This window comes from Pyxicephalus adspersus, chromosome 11 (genome assembly GCF_032062135.1).
Source record: "Pyxicephalus adspersus chromosome 11, UCB_Pads_2.0, whole genome shotgun sequence".
Taxonomy (NCBI): domain Eukaryota; kingdom Metazoa; phylum Chordata; class Amphibia; order Anura; family Pyxicephalidae; genus Pyxicephalus; species Pyxicephalus adspersus.
The window spans coordinates 17,539,210-17,551,709 of record NC_092868.1 but is presented as its reverse complement, the minus strand read 5'-3'; the positions used below and the strand labels follow the sequence as shown (position 1 = coordinate 17,551,709).

Genomic DNA, 12,500 nt, shown 5'->3' with positions numbered 1-12,500 from the left:
TTCTTTCTCATGATGTACCAAACTGTAGATTTTGCCACTCCTAATATTGTAGCAATTTCTCAGATTTTTTTCTGTTTTTGCAGCTTAAGGATGGCTTGATTAAACCTGCATGGAGAGCTCCTTTGACAGCATGTTGTCTGTTCACAGCAAAATCTTCTACATACAATCACCCCCCTCCCCCTCAAATCAACTCCAGTCTATTTATCTGCTTAATTGATAATGACATACCAAGGAATTGCCCACACCAGCCCATGAAATAGCCTTTGAGTCAATTGTACAATTACTTTTGAGCCCCCGAAATGAAGTGATTGTGTAAAAAAAAGGCTTATGTTCTGTACATTTTTATGCAATCTTTTTGTTCAACCCACTGAATTATACCTGGAACACCTATCTATGTTAATTCTCACTTTGAACCAAGATTTATGACATAATTAAAACTTGCAGTATCCCCCCTTTTCTCTCCCCACACCTAGATAATAACATTGACTAAGAACTGTTATCCTTGAAAACTCCATAGTTGACCCACCCTAAGGGTCTGTATCATAAAAATGTAAGTTTCCAGTACTTTCAAAATTACTTTTGAAGAATACATAAATTGCTAATCAAGACTCATTAAATAATACTTAATATAAACAGATTTGGTTTGCAAACTCACATGATTTGTTATCACACATATCAAACCCATGAAAAGAATGTTTGCACTGATCATTTGCTATGTTTTTGATATGCTGTTTTTGTTTTAGTTTTAAAAAAATTTTGTTATGTATACTGATTTCTGATCTACGTATTGATGTATATATCACGAAATGTCATTAGCCTTATATGATATATATATGTATAATTTTCAGAAGAACATGTTATGACACTATATTATTAATTCTCTATGTTTGATGAATATACCTAGATCATAGGCAAACCCGCATTAGAAGTGTAAAGCTACCCCTGAGGAAGCCCACAAAGGGCAAAATGTGTCGGGTAACAAGGCTGCACGCAAAGCACTCTTTAGTGTACGTCGTATATATGGTTTGCTAATCAGCATTTGCTACTCTCAGATACAGCAAAATCACCAAGTAGGGGACCTATGTCTAGTAAGCAGGTACTGAACCTCAAGGAATGAGGTGGTACCAAGTATCAATTGTATAAATGTAAACAAACACTGTTCATATTTTACTATGATATGGATTGGGTAAAATATAAGAATTTGTTTGCCAAAAAACCCTGCCTGTCAGTTGTCTCTATGTATGAATACTAAAAGTTTTTCAGGGTTAGCAAATTTCCCACATAAGGGATTGTATAACTACTAAACACATCCTACTAAACACTTTCTTCCACAAGTCCCCCGCCCCTCCCTTTTATTAACACTCAATAAAAAAATACTATAGATTGCTTTAAGAAAAAGCTGGATGCTTATCTGGAAGCACAGAATATAACTGGGTATTAAGGCTTTAAAGAAAAGATAGCAGAGACCATTGATCCACAGAACATCTGATTGCCTCATGGAATCAGGAAGGAATTTTTTTCCCCTATCGAAGCAAATTGTACCAGGGTTTTTTTTTGCCTTCCTCTGGACCAACTATGTCCACAGGGGTTTATATATGGGATATTTTTATTTCCCTAGTGGTTGAACTTGATGTATTTTTACAATCTGACCTACTACGTAATTATTTGTAACTATGGAAAGGCCATCCAAAAGAGCAACATGGCGATATGGGAAGCTACTGTTGACTGTCCCAAGGAAGACAGTAGTGATCCACAATGCAAGCGCAACCAGAAACCAGAAGATTGCCTGATCATGCACGTAATAGAAAAAATAAAAATAGATGGAGATATTACAACTGTCCTTAATAGAAGTGCATTTTTGACAAATAGATTGAATGGTAAATATTTGTAATAACAAACCAGAAAGTCCTCCTACATCCATCTTCTTCAGGTTCTTGGCCTCCAGAACAATCACAGTGAGCTTTCCTGCTGTAGGCACATACCGCAAAGAGAAACAGATGTCTCCCAACTTCTCTTGCTATGACAAAACAAAATACATATGTTATAAATAAACCATGTAAAAATGATAGCTTAGGTTTAGTATTGAAATTTAACTATACTTAGAATCTAGAAGTAAAACTATATATATGGAATAAAGTTGTAAGTTAAATATGTATTTATATAGTTCTCACTAAACTGGTAATCTTAATGTATATTCAAAAAAAAAGTTAATATATATGGTTTTCTGATCCTTTGGCTTTAATAAAGTCTAAATCACTGACCCAGAATAAGAAAGCAGCTTGGGTGCTTGAATGATTGGCAAACAGTTATTAGCATGCTGGTTTTAAGTGTTACTTTACTGAAACCAAAACATCAGCTTTACATCCAGGCATTTAGCATTTTTTTTAAATAAGTTCAGCAATTGCAGTTTAAATAATCTCTCAGTGGCCACTTGAACAGGTATGTTGAGTTTTCCTTAATGTAACCATTCTTGGTACACCCATTTATTGATCAATCGCTCAGTCTCGAGCTTCTATATATACTCAAGTTTCTTCTGCAATAAAGGGCTGCTTAAGGTTTTTTTTTAGCAAAATAAAGTATTGTATTAGATGATAATTTCTCATACAACAATACAAAGCATTATTACCTTGTAAGCCACAAGGGCGCCGCCCATCCGAGCCATGTCAGGAGAAGAAAGAGGGCGGGCCCAAAATCACCAGGCTCAGTGCTTTGACCTGAGAGAGACTGGTCACAGTACAGCATCCGTGTCTAAAAAGACTGTGTATATATTACCATGCCTAGGCAGGTTTACATTATGGGATATAATTCATCATTATTTCTAATTCCTTTATATATATATATATATATATATATATATATAAATAAATATATATTCCTTTCACTAATCTATTCATTCAGCACCAGTTCCCACACATACTTTTACATTTAGAGGGCGCTCACTCACCCGACTTGCGGGGACAGGAGCACTCTTCAAATGAATGGGTGCCTATTTAGACGGTTGTGTCCCCCTTATGGGGACATATCTGCCCTATCCCCGCATATCCTTGTCTATTTAAAGGCAGATTTACTAAACACTTTTTTTAAGCTCTGTGTACACAAAGGAAATTGGCAGAGCTCAAGTACAAATTCATAATAGCAATGTCACTGCCTTAAATGAGTCACAATGGCTCAACATTCATATGATTGAGAAACAGTTGGGCAAAATTAAGGTTGACAAAGCACCAGGACCTGATGGATTACATACATGTATACTCAAAAAGCTGAGCTTGGTTATTTCAAAGCCATTATTTCTAATTTTTACAGACTGTTTAGTCACTGGCATGGTACCGATGGATTGGCGTAAGGCCAATGTGGTTCCTATCTTCAAAAGGGGAGCAAAACCCATTACCAGGCAACTACAGACCAGCTAGTTTAATATCCATAGTTGGAAAGGTCCTAGAGATTTTGATAAGGAACCACATAGAGGTGTTTCTGCTAGAAAATAATATTATAAGTGATAGTCAACATGACTTCAAGAAAGACCGAAGTTGTCAAACAAATTTACTCTCTTTTTATGAGGAAGTAAGTAAAAGGGTAGACAGTGGAATAGCAGTTGATATAGTGTATTTGGACTTTGCTAAATCATTTGAAACAGTACCCCACAGACAGGTAATATGCAAGTTGTTGTCATTAGGTTTAGAAAAGTAAATCAGAAAATGGATAGAGAACTGGCTTAAGGACTGCATCCAGAGAGTTGTACCGTATTTTTCGGACCATAAGACGCACTTTTTTTCCCCCAGAAGTGGGGGGAAAAAGTCCCTGCGTCTTATGGTCCAAATGTATCAAAATGTATCCTTCCCAGCTGCTGTCCCGTCCCGTCTCCTGTTCAGCGCGGCCAGAGTGATTGGTTTTTAATGCACATAAAATATTTTAGGACACTATTTGTTTCAGAATCTTTTTTTTCTTCATTTCCCTTCTCTAAAAAACTGGTGCGTCTTATGGTCCAGTGCGTCTTATGGTCCGAAAAATACGGTAATTATTGATTCATACTCTGAATGGTCTAAGGTTATAAAGTGGCAGAACACCCCCCCCCCCCCTTATACGAGTGGCCTCCGGACACCCAGGACCGACCTTATCCGGATTGGCCCTGTGGAAGGCTGTCACTAGGCAACAAGCATTAACGTCGGTCGCTGGAACTCACATTCTCTCCTCCGGACCGTAATCTTCCAGTTAACGAAATAGTGGAGGATCTGCAGAGAATTCGGGAGTCCAGTATCCTGGCGATTTGAAATTCTAGATTACCGTCCACCATGACAGGAGCAGGAGCCTAGGAGGACGGTTCCACAGGTTCGACATATCGCTTCAGCAGTGATTTGTAGAACACATTATGAATCTTTAAAGCCTGTGGAAGTTCGAGACGAAAGGCAACCGGGTTAATAATGGCAGAGATCATATATGGACCAATAAACCTTGGACCCAACTTCCAAGAAGGTACTTTCAACTTAATGTTTCTTGTGGACAGCCACTCAGAATCAATCACTATGGACCACTCATACGTCTCTTGTCAGCCATATGTTTATACTTGTTGCCCATCTTTTTTAAATTATTTTGAATTTTCCGCCAAATAGATGACAAAGAAGAGGAAAATCTTTCCTCTTCAGGAATGCCTGAAGTCTCAGTACCAGAAAATGTGCCAAATTGCGGATGGAACCAAAATGCCCCAAAAAACGGCGACTTATCAGTGGACTCCTGCCTACGGTTATTTATGGCAAACTCGGCCAAAGACAAAAATGAAGACCACTCCTCCTGATTCTGAGACAAAACATTTCAAATAAGTCTCCAGATTCTGGTTAGTGCATTCAGTTTGTCCATTCGACTGAGGATTAAAGGCAGAAGAGAAAGACAAATGTACCCCCAGGCGAGCGCAGAACGCCTTCCAGAATCTGGAAACAAACTGAGTAACCATATCAGACACCACATCAGAGGGAATACCATGTAGCTTCACGATGTTATCGACGAACACTTGTGCGAGGGTTTTAGCATTAGGTAGCCCTGATAATGGTATAAAGTGCAACATCTTACAGAAGCGATCAACAACCACCAAGATCACAGTTTTTCCTGAGGAATTGGGCAAATCTGTGATAAAGTCCTTGAATAAATGAGTCCATGGTAGGGACGAGATAGACAACGGAAGTAGAGATCCTGAAGGCAGAGTATGTGTCACCTTAGCATGTGCACAAGTACTACAGGCTGACACATAGCCCTCAACACATTTACGCAGCCCCGGCCACCAGAATCTATGAGAGATGAGATTGACCTGCTCCCAGGGTGTCCTGTAAGAACTGAACAGTGATGTTCCTTGAACACCTTGTGACGCAATTCAGAAGGGACAAACAACTTCCCCGGAGGACAAGAACCCGACGCATACCCCTGGGCCTCCAACACCTTTGTCTCAAGGTCAGGATAAAAGGGCAAATTTTGCTACCCCTTTAGACAATATCGGACAGGGATCTTCCGAATCACCGCCCCAGGAAAGCTACGCGACAAAGCGTCCGCCTTAACGTTCTTAAACCCAGGGCGATAGGTGACAATGAAATTGAATCTGGTAAAAAAACAACCACCATCTGGCCTGTCTTGGGTTCAGATGTTTAGCCGACTTCAAGTAAGCCAGATTTTTGTGATCGGTAATTGCCATAATTGGATGAATCACTCCTTCCAACCAATGACGCCATTCCTCAAAAGATGGCCAACTTAATGGCCAGCAACTCCCTATTACCTACGTCATCATTTTTCTCTGAAATAGAGAGTTTCTTAGAGAAGAAGGCACATGGGTGCCATAGACTAGGTGAGGGACCCTGCGACAAGACTGCTCCTACCTCAGATGCGTCGACTTCCAGAATAAATGGCTATGACACATCTGGTTGCACCAGTATAGGAGCAGAAGCAAAACACTCTTGCACAGCTGAAAAGGCTTGTAATGCCGCATCCGACCAGACAGATATTCGAACCTTTCCTAGTCATGTCTGTTAAAGGTTTAACCACAGTAAAGTAGTTCAAAATAAATTTACGGTAGTAGTTGGTGAACCCCAAAAATGACATAAGTGCTTTCAGATTTTCGGGTCGATCCCAGTTCAACACAGCACGGACCTTTTCAGGATCCATACGAAAACCTGAAGATGAAAGTAGGTAACCCAGGAATTGCACCTTTGGGACTGCGAATACACACTTCTCCATATTAGCATAAAATGTATTCTCTCTAAGGATCTGCAACACTTGTTTCACGTGATCCTGATGAGTCACCATGTCTAGAGAATAAATTAGTATATCATCCAGATACACCACAATCAACCTGCCCACCAGATGATGAAAGATGTCATTAACGAAATGTTGAAAAACAGCAGGAGCATTGGTTAACCCAAAAGGCATGACCATATTCTCAAAATGACCCTCAGGGGTATTAAAGACCGTCTTCCATTCGTCCCCCTCTCTGATCCTTACCAGATTATATGCCCCTCCCAAATCCAATTTAGAGAACACCTTGGCCCCGACAATCTTATTGAACAAATCTGGGATTAAAGGTAGGGGGTAAGGGTCACGGACGGTAATATGGTTAAGCTCACGGAAGTCCAAACATGGCCTAGAAGTTCCGTCCTTTTTCTTAACAAAGAAAAACCCTGCGGCTACTGGAGATTTGGATGGTCTAATATGACCTTTAGCCACACTCTCGGTGATATATTCTCGCATGGCCGCTCTTTCGGGTTCGGAAAGATTATACAACCGAGACATGGGCAACTTGGCCCCAGGAATAAGGTTGATGGGGCAATCATACTCCCGATGTGGCGGTAACTCCTGGTCTCCACTTTCAGAGAAAACATCAGGAAACTAAGAAATAAAGGAAGGTACAACCTTAGTGGTTACAACAGAAAGCGATCTGTCTCGCTTGCCAATCGATGGTAGGATTATGTTTGCTTAACCATGGTAAACCTAGCACCAACGGAGCAGGCAGACCCTCCAGCACAAAGCACGAAATAGTCTCTTGATGAAAATCACCCACTTTAAATGGATGTCCTGCACCATTTGTGACAAACATTTCTGCGTGAGTGGAGCAGAATGAATTGCAAACACTGAGATATTTTTGTCTAATGCACTAGTTGTTAACCTATGCATATGGACGAACTGACCATCAACTAAGTTAACCCCTGCCCCACTGTCAATAAACACCTAAATTCCCACAGTTTTGGAGTCTGGCGCCACCTCAGCAGACACCTTGGTCCAGGGGTAGCTCCCCTCAACTGCATAGGTTCATCACTAGACATGAACTCAAGAGTCTCTCCACCCAAAGTGTCAGAAGGAGCCGCCACCTTATATGATAGTACGTCCTAGGATTGAGGAACCCTGGATCTCTCTGTCAGGAGTCTATCCATAGGTACAGCAAGGGACATAGCCACTTCCAATGACCCAGGATATTTGTGAAACGCCAATGTGTCCTTCAGGCTCTCGGATAGCCCTTGACAGAATTGACTACGGAGAGCTGGATCATTCCACTCAGTATCTGTAGCCCACCTCCTAAATTCAGAGCAATAGGTCTCTGCAGAACGCCTGCCGTAAGCCATGGAACTTGGTCTCGGCCAGGGAGATCAGATCTGGGTCATCATAGATAATACCTAGTCCTCTAAAAAATTCATCTACCGACCGGAGGGGACTGTGATCTGGTCGGCAAGGAAAAAGCCCAAGACTGAGCGTCACCTTTAAGCAATGATATGATTATACCCACTCTTTGACTCTCGTCCCCAGAAGAGTGTGGACATAGTTTAAAATACAGTTTGCACGACTCCCTGAGCCGAATAAAATTGTCACTTCCCCCAGAAATCCTGTCTGAGAGAGCCACCTTAGGCTCAGGGCAGGCCTGGTTCCTGCTGTCGGAACCAGCCGCCCGTGGTCTCTGGATCTGTGAGACAGTCGTGCGGAGGTCAGCTACCTCCAAAGACAGTGCCTGCAATTGTCTGACCAGTGCAGCAATAGTCTCTATCGCCGCACCGACACCAACAAAATGGTGGTTTTTATTTATTTTTTTATTTTTATTTTTTAGGGCGGTTGATGTCATGGATTATGGGGAGGGGGGAAGGTTCACCAGAATGAACACATAAGGATAAGGACAAGGGACTAGGCCTTCAAAGGCTAGGAAACAAGAAAAGAGAAAGAAACGGTCACCCCCTACGGACACCCTAACCTAGCCCTGACTCCTGACAGTATGAATATCCCCTGAAGGTGGAAATATTCATACACTGGAACCTAGGCCCTAGTTGCCCTGAATTGCCCTAGGAATAGTGACTGGGCTTGAGACTACTGGTTCCTTCCCTGATGAAAGAACCAGCGTCTCCCTGAGGCCTAGTAACCACAAAAGAACAACAAAACACCAAAAGTAGTTCAACTTATCTTAAATAGCAAATGGAGGAGCAGGAATCCTGAATTAGACAACACACCAGCTCTTCACATCCCAGAAGTGAATATCAACTGCATAGCATGAAGTGTGAGGCTAGACTAAATGGAGGAGCAGTAATGACCACCAGCTGCAGCTGATACAAGGAGTGTGGTCATTACAAACAACAACACAGAAACAAGTAAAAACAAAGAGACTGTCAGATAACCTCACGTTCAGCTTGTCTCACAGGTCTTCTAACCTCAGTCACAGAAGGGACAATGACAACATCTGATTGCCTCATGGAATCAGGAAGGAATTTTTTTCCCGTTGAAGCAAATTGCACCAGGGTTTTTTTTTGCCTTCCTCTGGACCAACTATATCTTATATGGTTTTATATCTGGGATATGTTTATTTCCCTGGTGGTTGAACTTGATGGACTGATGTCTCTTTTCAACCTAATCTACTATGTAACTATGTAACAATGGTCTGTACAAACGAGTCCTTACCTGCAAGTCTCTTTTATGGTTATAAATGTGCACAATATGATAGATGACTACTGTATAGTTCCCTATAGAGCCTAAACTGTAAACTAATATATATCGTGGCTTACAAGATAACAACAACCTGTATTGTTGTATGAGAAATTATCATCTAATACAATACTTTATTTTGCCAAATAACCCTTCTTTTCTTTTCTTTTGTCTATATAATAGTATTATCCAGGGTTGGCATTTAGTCCTTCAGGACAACAAATCTAAAACCACCACCCACACTATTTTTATATATTTGTGCTTCTGTTTTTAAACTTTAGTTACGCTTTAAGGCAGCTGACAGGCATTTAGCCACCCCGTAACATGCACAGTTTTTGGTGCCCATGTAAATATGCATTGTCTCCTTGTGATGCTTCTTTCACCCCCAGTAAGAAGTTGGTAATGGTATTACAAGAGACCCACTTTATTTATGCTACTCCTACTCCTTTTTTTAAAGAGTTGATTTATTTTTAAATCCCACATGATTATTGGACAATTTTTTTTAGTTGTAAGGTTCTAAAATAATCTTCCTTTGTAGAACAGCAAGATAAGATAAAAGCAAGATGATGCAAGCTGTGTTCTCCACTCCCTGAAGGAATATCTATGTTTTTATAAAGCTCTTTAGAGACCTTTTTAACTCTAATAACGCCAGTGTTAAATGCAACAAAATGCAGTATGAACTAAAAAGGTACCGTGTATTATATAGAAAATGATTTTAAACCTAGGTTCAGTTTTTGCTATGTAGACATGGGAAAGGTGGTAAACAAAAAGACTAAAAGACTCAAAAATAAATGTACAGAGCTAGTTTAAAGATAACAAAGAATACCCTCCACTCCTGCTTCCCATGCTGTTGATCTGCTGATCTCTGCAGTAGTGAAGAGAAACTACTAGCTGAAATTCTGCATAATTCCAAACATCCAATAGTATTAATTTTCTGACTGCCCCCAACTGCCTGCTGTGGTTTTCTCCCACTGCCCCTATGGCACTACAGGACATGTGCATGATGTAAGGGAGTACTGAACCTCTAGGCACAGAGGTGGAGCAGGAATCTAACACTCCTGATAGTGTCTGGTTTTGGAGGAACTTCAGCTGGCAGTGGAATAGGCAGCAGGAAAGGCAAGGTATATTTGGGGGAATGTGAGCAAGAAACTTAATGGAATCTGGAAACCACCAGATATCAGCCTGCACACTGGAGAATGAGTTCAGAGGTAATTAGTATCCCTTAAACATTCCCAGAAAGGTTTAAGCCAAGCCTTGAAATAAACACAATGCAATAGAAAAATTATGTTTAATATATATTATTTTAACCAATATTAATTATTGTGGGGTCTAGTGATGTCCAAAAATGTGATCCCTTTGATGATCCATCCTGCGCTGGAAGCTTTACACTGCACAAACAGAGGTGCTCTGGTCTGCTGCTGAATATACCTGCATTGTTTACATGTAACAGCGTCTACTACTAGACTCGAGTCATTCACTGAGGCCCTGGAAGCACTGCAGGGTTTCTGTAAATTATTGGTTAATAAATTCTACTAGATTTACTGAGATCCTAATAGCACTTTCAGGACAGAAGTGACATTTTGATGCCAATCATCCATTTACTGCTATATAAACATGCTTTGTCCTCTATACCTTTTTTGGGGGAAATGCTTCTATAGGTCTCAATGAACCCCTTTGGAACTTTTTACATGTTCCCACAGACCCTAATATCACCAGCAATTTTGGTGGCAATGCCATCTTCAAGGGCTTTCAAACAAGAAAATAATTGGGTTACAGCAAAAAGATAACTGAGGTTGAAATCATGTGTTGCAAATCCTCTTCAAAACAAAACTGATGCAAAATCTCCTTAACCACGTTGCCGGTATGCCCGACCTTCGTACGGGCAAAAAAAATGGCTAGGATGGTTAACCCCGTAATTTTGTCACATCCTTACCTCCATGGTCCCGCTGTGCACATCCAGCGGGACCATGGAGGTAAGGATTCCAGCGTCGTTTTCCCATTCCAGCGTCGTCCTCTGTCCATCGTCGTCCGTCGATCTCCAGCGTCGGGTGCCAGCGGGACCGGTAAGATGCCGGCCGGTATCTTGTGTTCCGCTGCCCGGCATCTTGCGTTCCGCCGCCCGGCCGGCCGAACACAAGATCCCGGCCGGCTGAACACAAGATACCGGCCGGCATCTTACCTGGTCCCGCTGATGGTCCACGTCCGTGTTCGTCCAGCGCCGGATGATCTCTGCAGGGAGAAGCCGTCCGGCGGAGAAAAAAAACCGGAAGGCTTCTCCCTACGTGCGTGATGACGTCGGCGCGTGTGCGGGAAATTCAAATAGAAACTCATTCATTCATTTTGTATTGGATTCAATACAAACTCCTGTATTCAATCCAATACAAAATATTTCAAATAAATACAAAGTTTGTAATTGGTAAATTCAAACTGTCATTTTGTATTGGATTGAATACAAACTCCGGTATCCAATCCAATACAAAAAATAAAAAAAAAATAAAATAAAAGTAAATAACTTGGAAATTCAAATTTATCTTTTGTATTTGATTGAATACAAACTTGCGTATCCAATCCAATACAAAATAATATAAAATTAATACAAAGTACATAATTGGTAAATTCAAACGCTCATTTTGTATTGGATTGAATACAAACTCCGGTATCCAATCCAATACAAAAAATAAAAAAAAAATAAAATAAAAGTAAATAACTTGGAAATTCAAATTTTTATTTTGTATTTGATTGGATACAAACTTGCGTATCCAATCCAATACAAAATAATATAAAATTAATACAAAGTACATAATTGGTAAATTCAAACGCTCATTTTGTATTGGATTGAATACAAACTCCGGTATCCAATCCAATACAAAAAAAATAAAAAAATAAAAGTAAATACATTTTTTATATTCATAATATCTACTAGAACCCCTGTTCGGACATATTTCTGTAAGTTACAGGTCTACAATTTAAAAAAAAATTTTCATGAAAAACAGTGGATCACTTTTGGTACAGAAATCTAGACCTCAGTGTAACGCTCAGGTGGTTAATGGCCCCTGTTGTTTGGGAACATATTGTATCTGGCGAGGTTTAAGGACTGTTTTAGCTTGTCAGAACTGGAATGTGAGACTGCAAAAGATCCTTACAAAAATTACAGAAAACAATGCGACAAGGCAGGTTCATTATTGCACAAAGGACAGCTGACAGTCCCATATGCAATAAAAAACCTTACTTGCATAATTTTTTAAAATTTTTTAATTGAACTCATCTCTTACCACTCTGTCACAATTGCTGTCTTCAATTGATCTTTTTGGGTTTTGATCTTCTGCCATCCTGAATGGCCAGGATGGTATGCGTGGATACCAGGCATATTTCATTAACCTCCCTAGCGTTTTAATTTTTTGCATGGAAATTTTTTTTACATTGTAGGCCTATAATTCTTAGGCATAATTCACAGAAATATGTCCAATATTAAAAAAATGTATTAATTATTATTATTATTATTATTAAACAGGATTTATATAGCGCCAACATATTACGCAGCGCTGTACATTAAATAGGGATTGCAAATG

General features: G+C 40.1%; 1 protein-coding gene across 4 annotated transcripts in view; it reads right to left on the bottom strand.

Moving 5' to 3' along the window:
- LOC140341415 (synaptotagmin-A-like) overlaps nucleotides 1-12,500 on the bottom strand; it is a 206,234-nt gene that overhangs the window by 12,179 nt on the left and 181,555 nt on the right. For all 4 annotated transcript variants that reach the window (XM_072427167.1, XM_072427168.1, XM_072427170.1 and 1 more), the window contains one exon: nucleotides 1,900-2,017. In XM_072427167.1, coding sequence (XP_072283268.1) covers nucleotides 1,900-2,017 — 118 coding nt within the window. The remainder of the gene's footprint in view (nucleotides 1-1,899; nucleotides 2,018-12,500) is intronic.